General features: G+C 41.1%; 1 protein-coding gene across 2 annotated transcripts in view; it reads left to right on the top strand.

Moving 5' to 3' along the window:
- ZDHHC2 (zinc finger DHHC-type palmitoyltransferase 2) overlaps positions 1 to 22,072 on the top strand; it is a 205,346-nt gene that overhangs the window by 56,745 nt on the left and 126,529 nt on the right. For both annotated transcript variants that reach the window (XM_040334664.1, XM_040334663.1), the window contains exon 2: positions 11,889 to 11,915. In XM_040334664.1, the coding sequence (XP_040190598.1) occupies positions 11,889 to 11,915 (27 nt within the window). The remainder of the gene's footprint in view (positions 1 to 11,888; positions 11,916 to 22,072) is intronic.

Raw genomic sequence — 22,072 nt, 5'->3', positions numbered from 1 at the left:
CGTGTTTTGTTAAACTCTCTTTCTGCAAAAAAATGTATCCCCATGGTGGGGATACCAGTACGGTATTTGTAAATTGAAATCATATCCCCTCTCAAGCGTCTCTTCTCCAGAGAGAATACTGTAAGTTCAGTGCTCGCAACCTTTCCTCAAAACTAATATCCTCCAGGCCCTTTATTAGCTCTGTTGCCCTTCTTTGTACTCGCTTCATTTCCAGTACATCCTTCCTGAGGACTGGTGTCCAGGTGCAGCCGGACCAGAGTCTTGTAGAGTGGGAGAATTATCATTTTATCTCTAGAGTTAATACCTTTTTTAATTCATGCCAATATTCTGTTTGCTTTGTTTGCAGTAGCTTGGCATTGCATGCCATTGCTGAGCCTATCATCTACTAGGACCCCCAGGTCCTTTTCAATCCTAGATTCCCCCAGAGGTTCTCCCCCCAGTGTATAGATTGCATTCATATTTGTGTCACCCAAATGCATTATTTTACAGTTTTCTACATTAAACCTCATTTGCCATGTAGTTGCCCACCCCATTAATTGGTTCAGATCTTTTTGCAAGGTTTCCACATCCTGCAGATAAGTTATTGCCCTGCTTAGCTTAGTATCGTCCACAAATACAGAGATTGAACTGTTTACCCCATCCTCCAGGTCGTTTATGAACAAATTAAATAGGATTGGTCCCCTGACCATTCCGAGCACTCCCCATTTATCACCTCTGAACTTGCCCTTGTAACCAATTTTTTAATCCATGTACTCACCCTATGGTCCATGCTAACTGACCTTATTTTGTATAGTAAATGTTTATAGGGAACTGTGTCAAATGCTTTTGCAAAATCCAGATACACCACGTCTACGGGCCTTCTATTATCTAGATGGCAACTCACCTCCTCAAAGAAGGCTAATAGATTGGTTTGGCAAGAATGAATCCATGATGATTACTGCTATTGATACCATTCCCATTACTAAAATCTTGTATATAGTCCCTTATCATCCCCTCCAAGAGCTTGCATACTATTGATGTTAGGCTAACTGGTCTGTAATTCCCAGGGATGTATTTTGGGCCCTTTTATATATTGATGCTACATTGGCTTTTCTACAATCAGCTGGTACCATTCCAGTCTGTCAGTAAAAATGAGGAAAAATGGTCTGGAAATTACTTGACTGAGTTCCCTAAGTACCCTCGGGTGCAAGCCATCTGGTCCTGGTGATTTATCAATGTTAAGTTTCCCAAGTCTACTTTTTATTCTGTCCTCTGTTAACGATGGAGGTGCTTCCTGTGATGAGGATAAAAACGGCAGTTTTGGTTACTGAAGTCCCCTGATTCTCTCATGAACATACTTAAAAAGTTTCTTGGGATTTTTTTGCTCTCCTCTGCTATGTGTCTTTCATGTTCTATCTTAGCCGCCCTAATTGCATCCTTACATTTCTTGTTGCATTCTTTATAAAGTCTGAATGCTAATGATGATCCCTCAACCTTGTATTTTTTTTAATGCCTTCTCCTTTGCTTTTATATGCATTTTTACATTGGAGTTAAAAGGGTTGTAAAGGTACAATTTTTTCCCTAAATAGCTTCCTTTACCTTAGTGCAGTCCTCCTTCACTTACCTCATCCTTCGATTTTGCTTTTAAATGTCCTTATTTCTTCTGAGAAATCCTCACTTCCTGTTCTTCTGTCTGTAACTCTACACAGTAATGCGAGGCTTTCTCCCTGGTGTGGAGTGTCATGCTCGCCCCCTCCCTTGGACTACTGGAGAGTCAGGACGCTCTCTACGTTGCAGATAGAGAAAGGAGCTGTGTGTTAGTGGACGTCCTGACTCTACTGTAATCTAAGGGAGCGGGCGAGCTTGACACTCCACACCAGGGAGAAAGCCTTGCATTACTGTGTGGAGTTACAGACAGAAGAACAGAAACTAAGGATTTCTCAGAAGAAATAAGGACATTTAAAAGCAAAATCGAAGGATGAGGTAAGTGAAGGAGGACTGCACTAAAGTAAAGGAAGCTATTTAGAAAAAAAAAAAAACTTTAAGCCATCCAGGACTTGTGTTCGCTGTTTTAAATTTATTACCCAATGGGATACATTGGCTAATGCCCTTATTTAATATGCTCTTAAAGCAAACCCATCTCTCCTCCATGTTCTTTGTTCCTAAGATGTTATGCCAATTTATGCCTTCTAGCAAGGTTTGTAGTTTAGGGAAGTCAGTTCTTTTTGAAATTCAGTGTCTTTGTATTCCCCTTATCTTTCCTATTTGTGTGATTTATACTGAAGATAATTGACCTGTGATCGCTGTTTCCTAAATTGCCCCGTATTTCCACATCTGTGATCAGGTCTGTATTGTTGGTAATCAATAGATCAAGTAACACTTTATTTCTAGTTGGTGTGTCTACCATCTGACCCATGAATTTGTCCTGCAAGACATTTAGGAACTGGCGAGCCTTAGACGAATGCATGGTTCCCTCCGCCCAGTCTATGTCTGGATAATTAAGATCCCCCATTATGATAACACTTCCCATTCTTGCTGCCAATCCAAATTGTGATAGGAGATCCGTCTCCCCCTCCTCCCTCAGGTTAGGGGGGCTATAGCATACTCCAAGTATTATTTTTCCCTTAGCTTCATACCTTTGGAGCTCTCCCCCACTTTTTACTGTGCTTCTTGAATGTCCAGAGGTGACCAGAAAGTAAAAAAAAATTAAATAAAAATATAGAAAAATAATTGTAAAATATTGTTATTCTATTTCACCTTAAAGTGGTTTTAAGCCTCCGACATGAAATGTGACAAAACATATCCCTCTATACTGTGTACATGTCTTAATTAAGAGCAATAAATATAATTTGTGTCTGTGTCTCATTCCTCTTATCAGCATGAATCACTTCTGACACGTTTTCCTGACACCAAGAGAAAAATGGTGACAGGGGAAGGATATCCAGCAGATTGACAGCTTTAGTACTGTTCCAGTGTTCTGGGTGAAGGGGATGTGTCCCTTCCCTCCAATAAACTCTCAGAGCTCTCCTCACTGAGCTCTGCAGAGTGCAATTTCAACTCCCTACCCTCTTTTTTCTGAACTCTCGGACAAGCTTATGAATTCAGCTCAGCACTTTGAAAGAGTGCAAATAAACAGGTACAACCTATGTAGGAGTATTTGTTTTAATCTCTGTGTATCACCTGAGGTTAGTCATTTTACTATGTACATGTAGGGGGTTTACAACCACTTTAAGCTGTAGGGATGTCCATTTGAGCCCTCTTGCCCACTAAAATGGTAACTAAACATATTGCCACAGCAGTGATTTTTTTTTTCAATAAGGGTTACATAATATAATATAGTCTGTAATAAATGTACACATGTTATGTTCATCTGTTGAAAAGATGGAATTTAAACATTTAGTAACACTATGTTGCTATGGCAGATGGGCAAGTTAAATATAATTTCTTAATAGCGAAAATGGGCGGATAAGAAGGCTGGGAGCTAAATATGGAGCAGTATGTCTAACTAGAAGAATACTCAATAAACGGGTCAACTGAGACTAGACATCAGGGGCGTGTTAAGGACAAGGAACCACTTTAATTGTAACGTTCTCATGCATACAGCCAATACTAGAAAGGCTGTACTGCATTCTACCTTGGACGTATGTGATAAAAGAGGACACAACGATAAGGCACTTCTAAGAAGATGCTTAGCATAGCAAGGAAGGTTGGACATATGTGGAAGATGATTGGTCCACAGGCACAAAGTTTAAGACTATGGCCCAGATTCTCAAAAGAGATACGACGGCGCATCTCCAGATACGCCGTCGTATCTCTGCCTAGCGCCGTCGTATCTATGCGACTGATTCTTAGAATCAGTTACGCATAGATATCCATTAGATCCGACAGGCGTAAGTCTCTTACGCCGTCGGATCTTAACTGCATTTTTTTTTGGCCCGCTAGGTGCCGCTTCCGTCGAAATCCGCGTCGAGTATGCAAATTAGCTAGATACGCGAATTCCCGAACGTACCCACGTCCGACGCAGTAAAGTTACAACGTTTACGTTAGGCTTTTGCCGGCGTAAAGTTACCCCTGGGTCTATGAGGCGCAGTCAATGTTAAGTATGGCCGTCGTTCCCGCGTCGAAAATTAAAAAAATTACGTTGTTTGCGTAAGTCGTCCGTGAATGGTGCTGGACGTAATTTACGTCCATGTCAAAACCAATGACGTCCTTGCGACGTCATTTGGAGCAATGCACGCTGGGATATTTTAGGGACGGCGCATGCGCAGTTCGTTCGGCGCGGGGACGCACTTCATTTAAATGAAACACGCCCCCTACCCGCCGAATTTGAATTCCGCCGGGTGATTTACGCTGCGCCGCCGCAACTTTACAGGCAAGTGCTTTGTGAATAAAGCACTTGCCTGAAAAACTTGCGGCGGCGTAACGTAATGAGATACGTTACGCCCGCACACGTTTGCGCCCATCTACACGAATCTGGGCCTTAGAGCCTAAATGTTGTAAAATTTTAAGAATGGCTGCAGCTGGTTTAAAAAATGTAATTAGGGCAGCAAAATATTTACAATACAGAGGATACAACGATAGGGCACTTCTAAGAATATTCTGAGCATAGCAAGAAAAATAAGGAAGGTTGGACGTATGTGGAAGATGATTAGACCACAGGAGCAAAGTTTGAGATGTTGTAAAATATGAAGAATGGCTGCAACTGGCTTAAGACTATTAAATGATGGCAGCAACATATGTACAGTGAGGAATTTTATAAAGTGCAAGAATGTGTTTTATTTCTGTCATCAGTAAAGGTGTCTCTAACTTATCTTCTACTACCGCTGCCATTTTCTATGTACAAGTATAGCAACTGTACATGATCCATCACTGAAGAAAATGTGCAGAGGGTGGCATCAATATGGAAGGTACACATAGCATTTCATACAGGCAGAGGAAGTGTGAATTATTTTTGGTCTGGAGTTTCTAGGCCTGGCTTAAAGGTGTTAGTTCACCTTTCCTGCACTCTTCCCACAAAACCCCTTTGTGTTCCAGGTTCCCCAGCACATATTGCTTAACCGGTATAAAGCTGCAACTTTTCCCTTTCCAAATGCATAAAGGCCATGCACAACATGGCAGCAAAAACTCCTTTGCAGGATGGGTCGGACGTTAGAAGTGCTACGTGAGTTGACATTCTGGCTCCTTCAAACTGCGTTCATTCACAGTGCACTTTCTCTTTCTCCCTCTAGTATTAGCGGCTTGATTTTTATTGGAGATTAAACAAATTTCTTGTGTGCCATTTAAAAGAGACTTTCAGTTTTCTTTTGTTTTTTTATTTTAAGAATCATATTTACCTAGGTGGATGCAGCATCCGTCCGATGCTGCCTCTGTCCACTGCCGGCTCTAACACTGAGAACACTTGAGAACCGAGCGATCAAACACAACTGATCACTCAGTTCTCAGAGCTCCGTGAGCAGACAGAGGGTGACTGTCAGTCACTGCTGTCTGCTCTGCCTGCCCCCTCCCCCCACTGGAACACTGGGCTATGGAGGGGGCGGGAGCGGCTAACTTGTTGAGAAATTGAGCCAGGTGCCTGTTAAGGGTTGTGGGCAGATCCCGACCATATGGTCATAATCATTCCCCAGCCTGGACCGGCTCTGTGATGTCAGCTGGCATAAAGGGTATGAAAATGGGTAACAGGAGTGCAGAACAAACTGCACTCCTGTGATCAACAAGAGAAGAATAGCCAACAAATTGTACTTCTCCTTGCCTAGTTAAAAAAAACCTCTAATATACTTGAGAGACAGAGAGAGATCTTCTGCTACCCCACTTTTTACTGTGCTTCTTGAATGTCCAGGTGACCGGAAAGTAAAAAAATAAATCAAATAAAAGTATAGAAAAATAATTGTTAAAATATTGCTATTCTACTTCACCTTAAAGTGGTTTTAAGACTCCGACCTGAAATATGAACAAAACATATCCCTCTATACTGTGTACATGTCTTAATTAAAGTGGAAGTTCACCCAAAAAATCTATTTTTAACATTAGATTGGGCCTAATTACAGGAAGCAGAATTGGGTGTTTTGTTTAAAATCGATGCAGTACTTACCGTTTTAGAGATAGATGTTCTCCGCCACTTCCGGGTATGGGCTGCGGGACCCTGAGCATTCCTATTTGATTGACAGCCTTCCGAGCGTCGCATACAGCGCGTCACGAGTTTCCGAAAGTAGCCGAACGTCGGTGCGCAGGCACTGACGTTCGGCAACTCGTGACGCGTTGGAAGGCTGTCAATTAAATAGGAACGCCCAGTCCCGAAGATCATACCCGGAAGCCACGGAGAACATCTATCTCTAAAACGGTAAGTACTGCATTGATTTTAAACAAAACACCCGATTCTGCTTCCTGTAATTAGGCCCAATCTAATGTTAAAAAAACATTTTCGGGTGAACTCCCGCTTTAAGGGCAATAAATGTAATTTGTGTCTGCGACTCTGCATTTTACCATCAACGCACACCTGCCCAAGTGTTAAAGCAGCCTTACAGCCTTACTCCTAATGCTTTTCCCACCAACATTAAGCTCCCCAAGTACTGTTAGCTAACAACTAGACATGTGCAATTCGTTTAGTTTCTAATTAGTTTTTTAACGAAAATTCGGAAATTCGTTCATTCTGAATTTTCGTATTAACACATTTTTTATTTACGAATTTTTGGACTTCCGAAAATTTCAAATTTCCGAATTTTCGGATTTACGAAAATTCGAATTTCCGAAATTCCGAATCTTTAATTTCCGAATTTTCGTATTTCCGATTTTTAAATCTCTGAATTTTCGTATTTCCGAATTTCGGAAATTCAGATTTTCAGAAATACGAATTTTCGAATTTTCAAATTTCGAATTTTCGAAATTTAGAATTTTCGAATGTTTTACTTTCGAATTTCGAAATTTTAAATTTTCGAAATTTCGAATTTGCGAATTTTTCATTTTAGAATTTTTCATTTTCTACTTTCTTTTACTTTCAATATCGAATTTTCGGATTTTTCATTTTCGAATTTTTCATTTTAGAATTTTCGCATTTTTCAATGTTCGAAATTTCGAATTTTTCATTTTCGAAATTTCGAATTTTTCATTTTCGAAATTTCGAATTTTCGAAATTTTGAATCTTTCATTTTCGAATTTCGAATTTTTAATTTTCGAATTGTTTATTTTTTAATTTTCGAATTTTTAGTTTTCTAAATTTCGAATTTTTCATTTTTTCATTTTCGAATTTTTAGTTTTCGAAATTTCGAATTTTTCATTTTCGAATTTTCGTATTTCCGATTTTTAAATTTCCGAATTTTCGTATTTCGGAAATTCAGATTTTCGGAAATACGAACATTTTTCGAATTTTTCAATTTTGGAAATTTCGAATTTTTCATTTTTTATTTTTTGAATTTTCAAATTTTGAATATTCGAATTTTTTACTTTCGAATTTCGAAATTTTCAATTTTCGAACTTTAGAATTTTCGAAATTTAGAATTTTCGAATAGTTCACTTTCGAATTTTTGAAATTTAGAATTTGTCATTTTCGAATTTTCAAATTTAAAATTTTCGAATTTTCAAATTTAAAATTTTCGAATTTTTCATTTTCGAAATTTAGAATTTTCGAATTTTTGAATATTCGAATTTTTGAATATTCGAATTTTCGAATATTCGAATTTAAAATTTTAGAATTTAAAATTTTAGAATTTTTCATTTTCGAATTTTCGAAATTTCGAATTTTCGAAATTTAGAATTTTCGAATGTTTTACTTTCGAAATTCGAAATTTAAAATTTTCGAAATTTCGAATTTGCGAATTTTTCATTTTAGAATTTTTCATTTTAGAATTTTTCATTTTCTACTATCGAAATTTCGAATTTTCGGATTTTTCATTTTAGAATTTTTCATTTTCGAATTTTCGCATTTTTCAATTTTCGAAATTTCGAATTTTTCATTTTCGAAATTTTGAATCTTTCATTTTCGAATTTCGAATTTTTCATTTTCGAATTGTTTATTTTTTCATTTTCGAATTTTTAGTTTTCGAATTTTCGAATTTTTCATTTTTGAACTTTCGACATTTCGAATATACGAATTTTCGATTTTTTTTATTTTTCGAATTTACAAATTTTTCATTTGAAAATTCGAAAAATTTGAAAATTCGAAAATTAAAAAAAATCTGAATTTTCGAAATTGTGGAATCTTCGAAATTGTGGAATTTTCGATTTTACGAAAAAAGCAAAAAAACGAATAAAACGGAAAGAAAAAATTTCCGAATTTCCGAAAAAATAAAAAAAACGAAAATAACATAAACGGAAAAAACAAAATTTTTGGCAGTGCACATGTCTACTAACAACTTTTCACGCAAGCCTTTCTTGCGTAGCCTCTCTCTTCCACCCTTTGTGCTGCTTTTGGTTCCTGGGTCCTCTTTTCCCAAGAACTCTGCTATAAGCTTCGGGTTAAGACCGCGCTATATTAAGATACCTCTCAACTCAACTCCTCTTCCCCCCACTAAAACCCATATTACACAAATACACTGACTGACATACTGTCATCAACCTACCCTAGGAACAATAAATCATAATAGCAAATATGTTTAAAGCTGTTAAAATGTAAAACTTCCATTTAAATATACTTAGCCACAAAGGATATAAATCAGCAACAAATGGCTTTGTAAGGTAAAACCTTGTAAAAGTAGTTGTGACATCATCAGTGTGCTGTACATAGCCTGTGCGGAGAGCAGAACTGTGGGTGGGGCCCAGTAGCTTCCATTCTCTTTAGGCTGCCTGCAAAAAACTGCAGGAGGGGGCAGAGACAGAACCAATCACCCTGCACAAGGAGAGAGCACCAGTGACTGGTCTTTATACGAGGAAGCTCCTGCACAGAAGCAAAGTTTCACTATTAATTACTACCCAGATGTGGAAGATATGCACACCAAAGGTTCAAGTAACAATATACATACCCCTTGTATTTAGACTATATTTGCTTATCCTAGGGTTCAACTTAAACAAGCAAAATATTTTTGCTCACTGTGCACCAGAAACTGTTGACTAACCTAAACATTTCCCATTTATTAAAGGGGGCAGACCAGATCGATCATGAACATAATGAGAGGAGAGGAGGAGGAGTGAGAGTAGTGCAGTGAGTGCACAGTCACTGTATAGAAAAGCAAAGAAAACAAATCAAACAGGCATGGAACATAGTAAGCAAACAACAGAGAAAAGGGGGGAAATACCCAGGCACAGGTTACTTGTGTGTATGGGAGCAGTGGGGACATGGGAACATTTCATATGATATTTCATTGCTATCCATTTTGCAGCCAGCAGGTGGCGAGCAAAGAAATTTCAAGTGATTGTAAAGCTTTATTATTTTGAATTAAAAAAATAATCATGGTATACAGTACTTACCTGCTCTATGCAATGGTTTACACAGAGTGGCCCTGTGCCTCCTCTACTGGTGTTCCCCGCCAGTGATCTTGGCTTCTCCTCCCTTCCAAGCACCCCCATAACAAGCTACTTGCTATGACGGCACTCATGGGGGCTAGATCTCGAGCCGGGCTGTGTGCCTCCATTGACACACACAGCATGGCTCGACTCCACATCCCACTCCATTCTTACAGGATTTGATTGGCAACAGCAGGAGCCAATGGCTCTCGCTGCTGTCTCTGAGCCTGTGAGGACAGAGAGAGAGCGCGCAACTGTGGATTGAGATCGGTTTTAGGTAAGTATTTGGGGGATGGGGGTAAATGGAAGGTTTTTTACCTTAATGCATCTCCTGCCTTTGCAACCAATTTAACATTTCAGATAGCTGGTTTGCTGCTATGCTGTGTACACAGAACTAAGTAGCAGGCTCTTACACCCCCTTTCTGCACAATTTTCAGCTTTCACTGCTGTCACACTTAGAATGACAATTACTCATGTCATGCAACAATGAACCCAAATTAAATTTCTTTGATTTTTTTAGAGACAGAAAGAGCTTTCTTTTGGAGGTATTTATTCACAACTGGGTTTTTTATTTTTTGCTTAATAATTATATAATAAACTAAATTTATATTTTCTTGAATATTGTCTTGCAACAATTGTATTTGTTCTCAATCCTTAGAAAATTAAACATAACAAAACTAAACGAAATGTGTTTTTTCTTTTTTTCAAGCAGTGTTGGTTTAAAAATAAATGGGGTTACTGCATGTCAAAAGTATGTTTTTATTCAACAAATTTGTCCTGTTGAAAATGACGCTAAAATTATGATTCTGGTACAAAGCATTCCAAAGTTATTTACAAATGAAGTAAACTGTTTTTTTTTTTTTTTCCAAATGTGCTTTTTTTCAATGTGATACATGTAAATATATGTTAAAGGTGTAAAAATATTAATGAAGTAAGAAAACATAAACAACATTTTTTTAAATATTATTAGTTAATAAAATAGAAACAAATACAAAAAAATCAGCAGGAAAATTATAAATGAATGGAGGAGAATAAGGCGTTAATTAGGGCTGATTAGAGTAAATTAAGGGTTATTAAGGGGCTAAACAGAGAAACATTTATAAATGACTTTATCTACAGATCGAAGTCCATTCCTTTAATCTGTAGATGAATGAACAGAAAGATACAAAAAGAAACATTTCTTTGTAGCTTTCTGTATTTGCAGCTGAGCAATGTTGTTGATAAACATTGCCAGACTGCTTTTTTCCAGCTCCAATTGCCAGGACCTTCTCTGTGTACACGACAATGCAGCTGTGATTAAAAGAGAATTATGGTTTTTTTGTTCATATTTTTTTTTTTATCGGTCCAATACTGCATCTGTCTCCCGGGGGCCTTTACACTAAGGCCCCGTACACACGAGAGGATCGATCCGCTGGAATTGATCCGCGGACCGGTTTCAGCGGATAGATCCCCTGGTGTGTACGGATCTTTTTCCGCAGATTTTTGTCCCCGGGGATGGATTTCCAGCGGATCAAAATTTCTTGACATGCTAAGAAATCGATCCGCTGGAATCCAGTCCAACGGATTGATCCGCTGGTCTGTACAGACTCACCGGATCAATCCGTCCGAATCCATCCCCCGCATGCGTCGTAATGATTCGACGCATGCGTGGAAGTCCTTATATCACAGCGTCGCGCACGTCGCCGCATCATCATCGCGGCAACAGCGCGACACGTCACCGCGGACGGAATTCCGCGGGGATTTTGATCTCATGGTTAGTACAACCATGAGATCAAAATCCGCCAGAGGATTTATCCGCGGAAACGGTCCCCCGGACCGTTTCCGCGGATCGATCCTCTCGTGTGTACTAGGCCTTAGACCCGAGCAATCGAACACTGCTTATTGCTCGGTTCTCACAGCTCGGTGAACAGAGTGCTGCTGAGAGGCTGAGCCGGGTGTCGGTCCAGAAATGTGGGTGGATCCTGACTCTATGGTCGTGATCACGTGGAGCCTGGACCAACTCTGACCTCAGCAGAGAGCGGACTTCAGCTAAAAACAGGTCACAGGAGTGCAAAACGAACTGCACTCCTGTGATCCATAAGAGAAGTCCAGCCAAGCGAGCTTTGGCTGTACTTCTCCCTTAATCAGAGCTGAAGTTGCCATGTACTGGGACAGGGGAGTCGTAAAGCAGGGCAGAAGGACTGGCCATTCTACACATCCCCTATGATGAATTTTTTTGGGGCGTGTGTAGAATGCCTGAAGTCTGCAACTGGTTAAATATGTATTTGTAAAAATATGTTTCATTTAAATATTAGAAAAAATTATAATTTATTTGTAAAAAATTATTTAACATTATAAGTCAGTAGGAAGAGTTCAGGGTTGTATTTCAGACCTCCAAAATCTCACTGATTACCCTCTGGATTGTAGATAAAATGGTCTGTGCTAGTTTATAATGTGTCCTTTATAGTCTGAGTCTGATTTTTTATTTTATTTTACAGTGTCCATGGATAATATTGGAGAGAAAGGTGAGCTAATTCTTTTGTAATTTTTTACATGTACGGGGACACTGGGATTTGTCCAATACACCTTTTATTAGCATGTTTAACGGAAACAGAACATGTGAATTGCGTGACAAACATAGAGACTTTCAACAATTGAATTCAGTGGGCGGGCCTGATGTACGGCGCTCGGTGGGCGGAGTTATGACATCTCCAAACTCTCCGCCCGCCTCTACACTCGCGCCTGGCCGGAGTGAAAAGTGCGCGCACAGGAGAAGAAGAGCGCGCTCATGGCCACTGTCAATTCATGTGTCACTGTCCAGTGACAGTCGGGCATGATGGTGCGGCGAGGACAGCTGTGAGCACGGATCCCCCTGAATGTCTTTTCTGCGAAAAAACAGGGGAGGGAGAGAAGGAGAAGCGGCTGAGCTAAAACCATGCAGAGAGATCAGTGCTCACGGCTGTCCCTCCACTGTACCGATCACCTCTGTGTTCTCGTCCACCAACTTCCCTCACCTTCTTCTATGTCCCCCCTTCTCTCCTCCTTATCGCCCACTGTGTCTTCCTCCTATGCGCCCCCCCTCGTCCCCCTTCTGCTCTTCCGCGGGCTGGGGGGGGTTAATATGTCAGGATGGAGAGCGGAGGAAAGGACCGGTATATATGTCATTTACCGGTCGTTTCCTTTTCTGAATGGGACATAGAGAGAGCGTTCGTTGCCGAACGCTCTCTCTATGTCCTACTGACGCTGTCCACTGACGCCGACCACTGAGGCTGTCCACTGAGGCTGTCCACTGACGCCGACCACTGACGCCGTCCACTGAGGCCGTCCACTGACGCCGACCACTGACGCCGACCACTGACGCCGACCACTGACGCCGACCACTGGCGCCGACCACTGACGCTGACACTGACGCCGACCACTGACACCAACCACTGACGCCGTCCACTGAGGCCGTCCACTGACGCCGACCACTGACGCCGTCCACTGATGCCGACCACTGGCGCTGACACTGACACCGACCACTGATACCGACCACTGACGCCGACCACTGATACCGACCACTGACGCCGACCAATGACACCGTCCACTGACACCGACTATTGCCCTATCCCCCACCCCCTTTCCCAAAAGCACTGTGAAAAAATATATTTATGTTTCAATAGTGTTTATTAGTTTTCTTCACAGACAAAAAGTAATACATATGAACGTAACTTCCTTTTATAGCTAATTATTTGACAATCTGTTCACCATCACAACGTGCCATTGCCTACGAGGGTTATGACCTCCCAAATCATATATAAATCCACATCATACAATTGGCAATTTAGACGTTAGTAAACAACACTCCAGATATGTGAAAAGGAGGTAGTAAAGCAGAAAAAGGGGGATTCAATCCCGTTGGAGAACAATAGGAAAGGAGACAGTGGGATGAGAAAGAAGAGGGGGGAAGGGGGAGAGTTGAGGCTCCGCGCACCGTAAAATAATCCACAAGATAAACCTAAGAACCACTCGACCCAGGATCACCAGTTAAGTAGCAGATCCATGGATCCCAGACTTTATGGAACTGCTTCATCTTGTCCTGCGTGATTGCCGTTAGCCGCTCATTCAACATAAGCCAGGACAATTTGTATTTAAGTTGATCAAATGGCAAGGCCGCGGACTTCCAGTTTCTCGCTGAAAAAATATATTTAAAAAATAAAACCCCACCCTCCCTTTAATAGTACAAAAATAAATTGTAAAAAAATAAAATTGTAAAAATTTATAAAAATAAAAAACCTTTTGAAAATAAATAAATAAATTAAATTGTAAAATAAAAAAATAATCTGACACTATCCACAATCCTGACACCATCCTGCACGTACTACCCACCACTGTACACTCTGCATTCCTGTGATTCGCACCGCATTGCTGTTCAGATCACATGCCATGTCTTTGAGCGTAGAAGGGCGGAAGCCGCCTGGAAAAGAAGCTCTTCAGATGAGAACCTTATCGTCTACAAAGCAACAACAAGAAAATACCACAAAGAAATCTTCAAAGCCAAGAAAAACTATTTTTCCGAGGCTATCAACAGCGCCCTTAATCGCCCACGCGAACTCTTTAAATTGGTCACTCAGACCATGAATCCAAGATGTCTTGAAGCCCCCAATTCGGACTCACAAGAATTTTGCAGTGAATTGTCGGATTACTTCATTAATAAAATCGAGGGGATCCGACAAAGCATTCAGCAAAATAATTCCCCCCTCAACTCTCCCCGTAATGATTTACACAATACCTGCAGTAATTCACCACAACCAGGTAAGTTCACGCTGGAACCTATCTCTATCCATGCCACTAAAAATATCATCGGTACTCTGCGTAACAGCACCGCGCCGAATGATATCATCCCCACTAAACTGCTGAAGGAATGCGCCGACATCCTGGCACCTCCTATCACGCAGCTTATCAACCAATCCTTCAGGGAAGGCATAGTGCCCTCCCAGTTGAAGGAGGGTATAATTCGACCCATCTTGAAGAAACCCAACCTGGACCCCAAGGACACACTCCACCGTCGTCCAATAACAGGTCTAAATGTACTCTCAAAGGTAATGGAACACGGGACAGAAACCGCATTGCTCAAAATATGGGACGACGCTCTCGAGGCCGCAGATGAAGGAGAATCTTGTCTTCTGGTTCTGTTGGACCTGAGCGCAGCCTTCGACACAGTAGACCACAAGCTTTTATTGACTCGGCTAGCTGAAGTAGCCAGAGTCGCAGAAGGCGATTTATCTTGGTTCTCCTCTTTTTTGGAAAACCGATCGCAAATAGTGAAGTTAGGACCTTTCACTTCTGAGAAACGCACGGTATCGTGCGGAGTCCCTCAAGGATCCCCCGTCGCCGGTGTTATTCAACATCTATCTTCGCCCTCTTTTTGAGATTATTAGCAGTCAAAAACTGCTCTACCACTCATATGCAGACGACACGCAACTATATTTCCGCATTTGCAATAAAAAGGATCATCACCTCAATCTAGAGACATGCCTCTCTTTGATAGAGGACTGGATGACTGGTTATCTTAAACTCAACGGAGAGAAAACAGAACTTCTCCTGTTTCACGCCAAGCGTATGAATCAACCTACAACAACTTGGACCCCCCCGCCCATTCTGGGCAAAATCATCACCCCTAGCGCCAAAGTCAAAAGTCTCGGGGTCATCTTTGACTCTCACATGACATTGGACGCACAAATAGGGTCAGTAGTCAGCGGATCTCACCATCTGCTGCGCCTACTACGCAGACTTACTCCTTTTATTCCCAAGGAAGACATAGCGGTCGTGGTGGGAGCTATTGTAAACTCAAGATTGGACTATGCAAATGCCCTTTACCTCGGACTCCCCAAGTACCAAATCGCTCATCTACAAGTCGTTCAAAATACGGCCGCTAGACTTGTGACTGGGAAGAAACCTTGGGAATCAATTTCACCTTCACTGAGAGCCCTTCACTGGTTACCAGTAAAAGACAGAATCACTTTTAAAGCACTCTGTCTAACGCATAGATGTATCTATGGGAATGCTCCCCATTATCTATGCGAAAAAATAAAAGCTCATAAACCCAATCGCGTTCTGCGTTCCACCAATCAAAATTTCCTCCAGATACCCAAAGCCAGATACAAGTCCAAAGGAGAAAGGAGATTCGCGGTCCAAGGGCCTAGACTATGGAACGCTTTACCAACCAGCATTCGGTTGGAGGAGAATCACTTAGCATTCAGGAGAAAGATCAAGACTCATCTCTTTTGATACCAAAGGAGACAGGAACAACAAGCGCCCAGAGGCGATTAAATTTGCATGTGCTGCGCTATATAAGTTTTCATTCATTCATTCATTCATTCATTTGTGATGCGATTTCAGCCATCCCGAATCGCACCAGTGTGAACCAAGCTTCAAAGCATACAGCCTAAAAATGTCACCTGACTGCTCCCACTAAGGCTCGGTTCACACTGGTGCGATTCGGGAACCCTGTGAATCCACTGCGGGTTCCCACATCGCACCCGACTCGCATGGCAGTTCACACTGCCATATGCGAACTGCTGGGGAGTGTCATACAATGGTAATGACACCCCCATTTCAGCTCGCATTTCGCAATGCGAACTGACAGTTAGGACATGAATCGGATCGCATGGGTGTGAACACCTATGCGATTCTGTTGTGGACCAAAAAAAGGGTCCTGTGCGTGTTTGCGTCCAAATGAGATGCGATTTCAGCCATACATCTCCCCTAATCACTTGTCTATGTATATTCTGATGACTGTTCACTGGAGAATTTCCTCATCACACTGAACTGTAAATCACCCCATATTTTGAAAACATTTAGTCAAAACACAGGAAAGACAGCCAATCCTAGGAGAGCTGGAGGGGAGAGGAGAGGAAGAGAAGGGAGGGGGATGTGAATTGGGCACTTTTTACAGAAGCTGTGCATTTCTGCAAGCTAGTGCATGAAACATGTAAATAACCTGTCACTCAAAGCAAGGACTTTGTTTTATCTGGAAGTCTGTTTTATTTCACTGAACAATAAAAAGAGGATTGCTCAACGCTGGATTAACTCTGTGTGGCAAGACTGGGCACAGATGATAGGAAATCTTATTCTCTACATTGTGACATCAAAAAAAAAAAATACAGGGCCAGATCCTCAAAAGGGATACGCCAGCGTATCTACTGATACGCCGTTGTATCCCTGTTTCTATCTTTGGAACTGATCCACAGAATCAGTTTCTCATAGATAGGCAGAAGATCCGACATGTGTCACTGTCGGATCTAAGGATGCAGTACCGCATCCGCCGCTGGGGGCATTTCGTGTCGAAATGCCGCTTCGGGTATGCAAATTAGCACTTACGGAGATCCACGAAGCTTTTACGCTTCGTTTTTTCTCCGTAAGTATTAAGTTGCATGTGTAAAATTAGGGCTGCTTTTACAAAGTGTAAACTGTTTACACCTTGTAAAAGTAGACCCTTCTTACCCGCGACGCTGTTATTTTTTTTATTTTATTTTTCGCCGTATCTTTTTTTTTCCCGACGCAATTTTTTTCACCCGGCGCGATTCACGAAGCTCGGCGTAACGTAATTTCGCGCTATGCACGTCGGGAAAATGACGTCACGAGCATGCGCAGTACGTCCAGTGCGGGAGCGCGCCTAATTTAAATGGGACTTGCCCCCATTTGAATAGGAACGCCTTGCGCCGGCGGAATTTAAGTTACACACCCGAAAATTTCTAGGTAAGTGCTTTGTGGATCGGGCACTTAGGTAGAAATTTTCCGGCAGTGTAACTTAAATTTGAAAAGATAAGTTACGGCGGCTGGCTATGGATCTGGCCCACAATTTTTTGGGTTTACATCCACTTGCTTTTCTAGGTTTAATTATAAAACTAATTGGCATACTCTTTCCCGAATGTTCTATTACTCTAAAATTGTATGGCTCTCTGTTTTCTCTGCTGGGCTTTTGTTAAATGACGATGATTTAAATACCAAAAGGGATATTTCTAACAGATGTAAGAAAAGTATTTTCACCGCAATCCATCATAATCATATTGTACATTTTATTTTTTAGTTTAGATGGCTTTACATACTGTGTTCATTGTGTTCCTGTTTTTCATTTTTAGCAATGCCCTCATTAAGTTTCCTACTTTTGGGTGGTCATGGCATAAGCTTTGTATGTGGAACATTAACCTGGTGACAGACAATGCATAGTATTTAAATATTGATAAGCTTTGAAATTCAACCTACTAATTCTTAATTAACTAATTTTAGCTGGTCTGCTACCAGAATGCATTTGTAGTGCCCTCCCAGCATCCTTCAATTAATAGAACGATGAGCCATGATGCCCTCCCTGGTATACAACTGATTGCCCATGCCCTGGGCATCATTTTTTGCTGGTTTTAACTTGAAAATATAGTTACTGTTTAAATATTTTTTATTGGTTCACCCACACAAAATAAAATAATTTTAGCACCAGTCCTGTGCACAGTTTCTTGTTCTGATAGTTAAACAATACAGTATTTTATAACTACCATGTCTTTACTCAATTTCTCTACAATAAGGCTTTATAACTCCGCGTACACACGGTCGGAATTTCCGATGAAAAAAGTCAGATGGGAGATATTCCGACCGTGTGTATGCCCCATCTGACTTTTTCCATCGGAATTTACAAGGGACTTAGATAGAGAGCAGGTTCTCAATTTTTCCGATGGAAAAAATTACTATTGGAAAATCCATTCGTCTGCCTGGAATTCCGACGGGGGGAAAAAACACGCATGCTCGGAAACAATTCGACTCATGCTCGGAAGCATTGAACTTAATTTTTCTCGGCTAGTTGTAGTATTGTATGTCACTGCGTTCTTGGCGGTCGGAATTTGGTGTGACCGTGTGTATGCAAGCCAAGCTTGATCGGAATTCCGTAGGAAAAACCATCAGATTTTTTTCCAATGGAAAATCCGTTCGTGGGTATATGGCATAAGGCCTCATTCACACTTGTGTCGGCTCAGCGGGAGATCAGTCCGCAGATCTCCGCTAAGCCGACGAATGACAAGCTCCTCTCTGCTCACTGAGCGGGGAGGGGCTTGTCGGGCACCGCTGTGTCCCTATGGATCGATCTGAAGACAACGGACAGCATGTCCGTTTTCATCAGATCTTACCCGATCCGATCTGCATGGACGGATGGAGACGTGGCCCCCATACGTCTGTTTTTAGCGGGTCGGATCGGGTCGGATGTCAGCGGACATGTCTCCGCTGACATCCGACGCTCCATAGCGATGCATGGAGCAGCCGTTCAGGTCCGTGACAGATGGACCCGAACGGCCCTAAGTGTGAATGAGGCCTTAGTGTATAAAATGACTCATATAGTTCATAGAAAAGAGAGAAAGGGATATTTAGGTGAACAAACAAGGTCACAAACCACATTTTATGAACATTTTTATAAATCTTTTTTTGTACAAAACCCCTACCATTTGATTTGGAAAGACCCTATCATAAAATAAAAAAGGGGGGTCCCTTGAATGTACACAATATCCTACCAACATGTGGAACCTTGGTATGTCTCCTTGGTATGTCTGCCCAAATATGTTTTTTTTTTTTGTATAAATAAAAATGTATATTATTTTCATAAAATATGGTTCATGTGACTTTCATTTTTTTTTTACCTAAATATCCCCCCTTGCTCTTTGTTTTTCTTCTGTAAATTCTATTTATTAGAGTATAAAGGTAAAGGTACAAAAACAGAGCCTTGGGGCATACCCCAGCTTATAAAAATACAGTTGCAATAACACTTAACTACTAAAACAGAACAACCAGTGCTCAGTACCAATGTGAAGGAGATTTACAGTGTAATCAAACAACTTACTCAAGTAAAAGGAATAAAAGGAATAAAATGTGTCCTCAAGACAGAGAAAAGAAAAAAAAGATGTTATTAAATGATGACCTTATATTATTGTGAGGGAACTGTTGGCGCATACATACATGAAAAAAATAAAAATAAAGCTCAACCTCAATATGAAAAAACGGGTAATGTATCCTTAGATTATTGTATATAATATGAGGGGACGTGGCAAACTAGTTGTGTTTTTAATAATTGGCCAATTATGATTTTATTTTATTACCTAGATTATTACTGTTTAATAAAGCCATTTCTTTATTGTTACATGTTGAGAAAGGGGGGTAGGTGGGTCTTTAAATAAGACAGTGACTGGGTAGTGTCATATGCCTCCATCCCTGGTACAAATAAAAACGAGGGGACATTTGGAACTTAAAATGAAGCACACGGCTATACGGTTATGAAAAAAATATATATATAATATCGTGTTTATTGGTACATATACACATGTTGTGTCTTAACAAAATACAGTGAATAAATAGTATTGCTATGTGTCGGACAACTTTGCCAGGTCCCCTCCTATAATATACATTTATCTGATAATATATTGCAAATTTTTTCATATTGAGGTTGGACTTAGTCTGGTTTTTATTTTTTTCTTAAATCAAACAACTACAACTCCAGGCATAAGATTCAGGAGCCAATAAAACAATCTTCCCAACTCTTCGCTCTTTTTTTGTGAACTATGGGCCTAATCCACAAAAACCCGGCGCAACGTATTTTTTCCTATTTAAGTTACACCGCCGCAAAATCTCTACCTAAGTGCCCGATCCACAAAGCACTTACCTAGAAATTTTGAGCGGTGTAACTTAAATCCGTCCGGCGCAAGGCGTTCCTAATTTAATGGGGCGAGTCCCATTTAAATTAGGCGCGCTCCCGCGCCTGACGTACTGCGCATGCTCCCGACGTCATTTTCCCGACGTGCTTTGCACGGTTTTACGTTGCGCCGGGTTTTGAGAATCGCGACGGGCGTAAAAAAACAAAACTAGTTGCGGCGAAAAAAAAAAATTACAGCGACGCGGGGTAGAAGGGTCTACTTTTACAAGGTGTAAACAGTTTAGGCCTTGTAAAAGTAGCCCTAATATTGCGACAGCAAACTAATACTTACGGAGAAAAAACGAAGCGTAAAAGCTTCGTGGATCTCCGTAAGTGCTAATTTGCATACCCGAAGCGGCATTTCGGCGAGAAATGCCCCCAGCAGCGGCTGCGGTACTGCATCCTTAGATCCGACAGTGTAAGTCCCTTACACATGTCAGATCTTCTGCCTATCTATGTGAAACTGATTCTGTGGATCAGTTTCATAGATAGAAACAGGGATACGACGGCGTATCAGTAGATACGCCGGCGTATCCCTTTTGTGGATCAGGCCCTATATGATTAATGTCCAATTTGTGATATGGTAAAAAAAAAAAATGTATATACACTGTTTAAATAATACTTTGCTCTGATATATTTTCCTTTTCCTTACTGAATTAGCTCTACTGATTTATTGTTGGTGTGTAATGTCGCGTACACATCACAGATGGGTTTTTCCGACGGAATTACGCTCAAGCTGTCTTGCATACACACGGACACTACAAATTCTGACCATCAAAAATGCGGTGACGTACAACACTGTGACAAGCCTAGAAAAATTAAGTTCAATGCTTCTGAGCATGCGTCAAATTGTTTCCGAGCATGCGTGTTTTTTTCTCTGAAAAAAGTCAGATGGGGCATACACACGGTCGGAATATGCGATGAAAAAATTCCATCTGACTTTTTCCATCGAAAATTCCGACCGTGTGTATGCGGCATTAGAGATAAAGTCATGATCAGTGAGCCTTTTAGTGATCTAAACACTGACCGTTGAAGGATGTAACCAGTGCAGGTAGTTTAGTTGTACTGAGGATATACAATGCATATAAGAAGTCTACACACCCCTGTTGTCAGGTTTCTGTGATGTAAAAAAATGAGACAAAGATAAATCATTTCAGAACTTTTTCTACCTTTTAATGTGGCCTATAAACTAAAATCTTTTAGGGGATGGAAATAAAAATAAAAAAATTAAATAATGTGGTCGCAGAAGTGTGCACAACCTCTTATTACTGGGGATGTAGCTGTGTTCAGAATTAAGCAATCACATTCAAATTCATGTTAACTAGGAGTCAGTACACACCTCCCATCACTTAAAGTGTCTCTGATTAGCCATAAATAAAGTTCAGCTGTTCTAGTAGGTCTTTCCTGTCACATCCTACGGCAAAAGTCATGGTCCGCAGAGAGCTTCCGAAGCATCAGAGGGATCTCATTGTTAAAAGGTATCAGTCAGGAGAGGGGTACAAAACAATTTCCAAGGCATTAGATGTACCATGGAATAGGGGTGCAACGGATCAAAAAACTCACGGTTCGGAACATTCCTCGGATCAGGAGTCATGGATCGGATCATTTTTCGGATCAGCAAAAAAAAAAGTTCTCCCCCACTGTAATATCCACATCTCCCCCCCCACTGTAATATCCACATCTCCCCCCCCCACTGTAATATCCACATCTCCCCCCCCCCCACTGTAATATCCACATCCCCCCCCCACTGTAATATCCACATCTCTCCCCCCCCCCACTGTAATATCCACATCTCTCCCCCCTCCCACTGTTATATCCACATCTCTCCCCCCCCACTGTAATATCCACATCTCTCCCCCCCCCCACTGTAATATCCACATCTCCCCCACTGCAGTGGCGTCACTAGGGTTGGTGTCACCCGGTGCAGAAAAAAATTGTGTCACCCCCCCCTCCCACCAACTATAGTCCCCCCCCAGT

This window comes from Rana temporaria, chromosome 1 (genome assembly GCF_905171775.1).
Source record: "Rana temporaria chromosome 1, aRanTem1.1, whole genome shotgun sequence".
NCBI classification, from domain to species: Eukaryota; Metazoa; Chordata; class Amphibia; order Anura; family Ranidae; genus Rana; species Rana temporaria.
The sequence above is the reverse complement of the archived record's forward strand: the minus strand, read 5'-3'. Positions and strand labels throughout refer to the sequence as shown.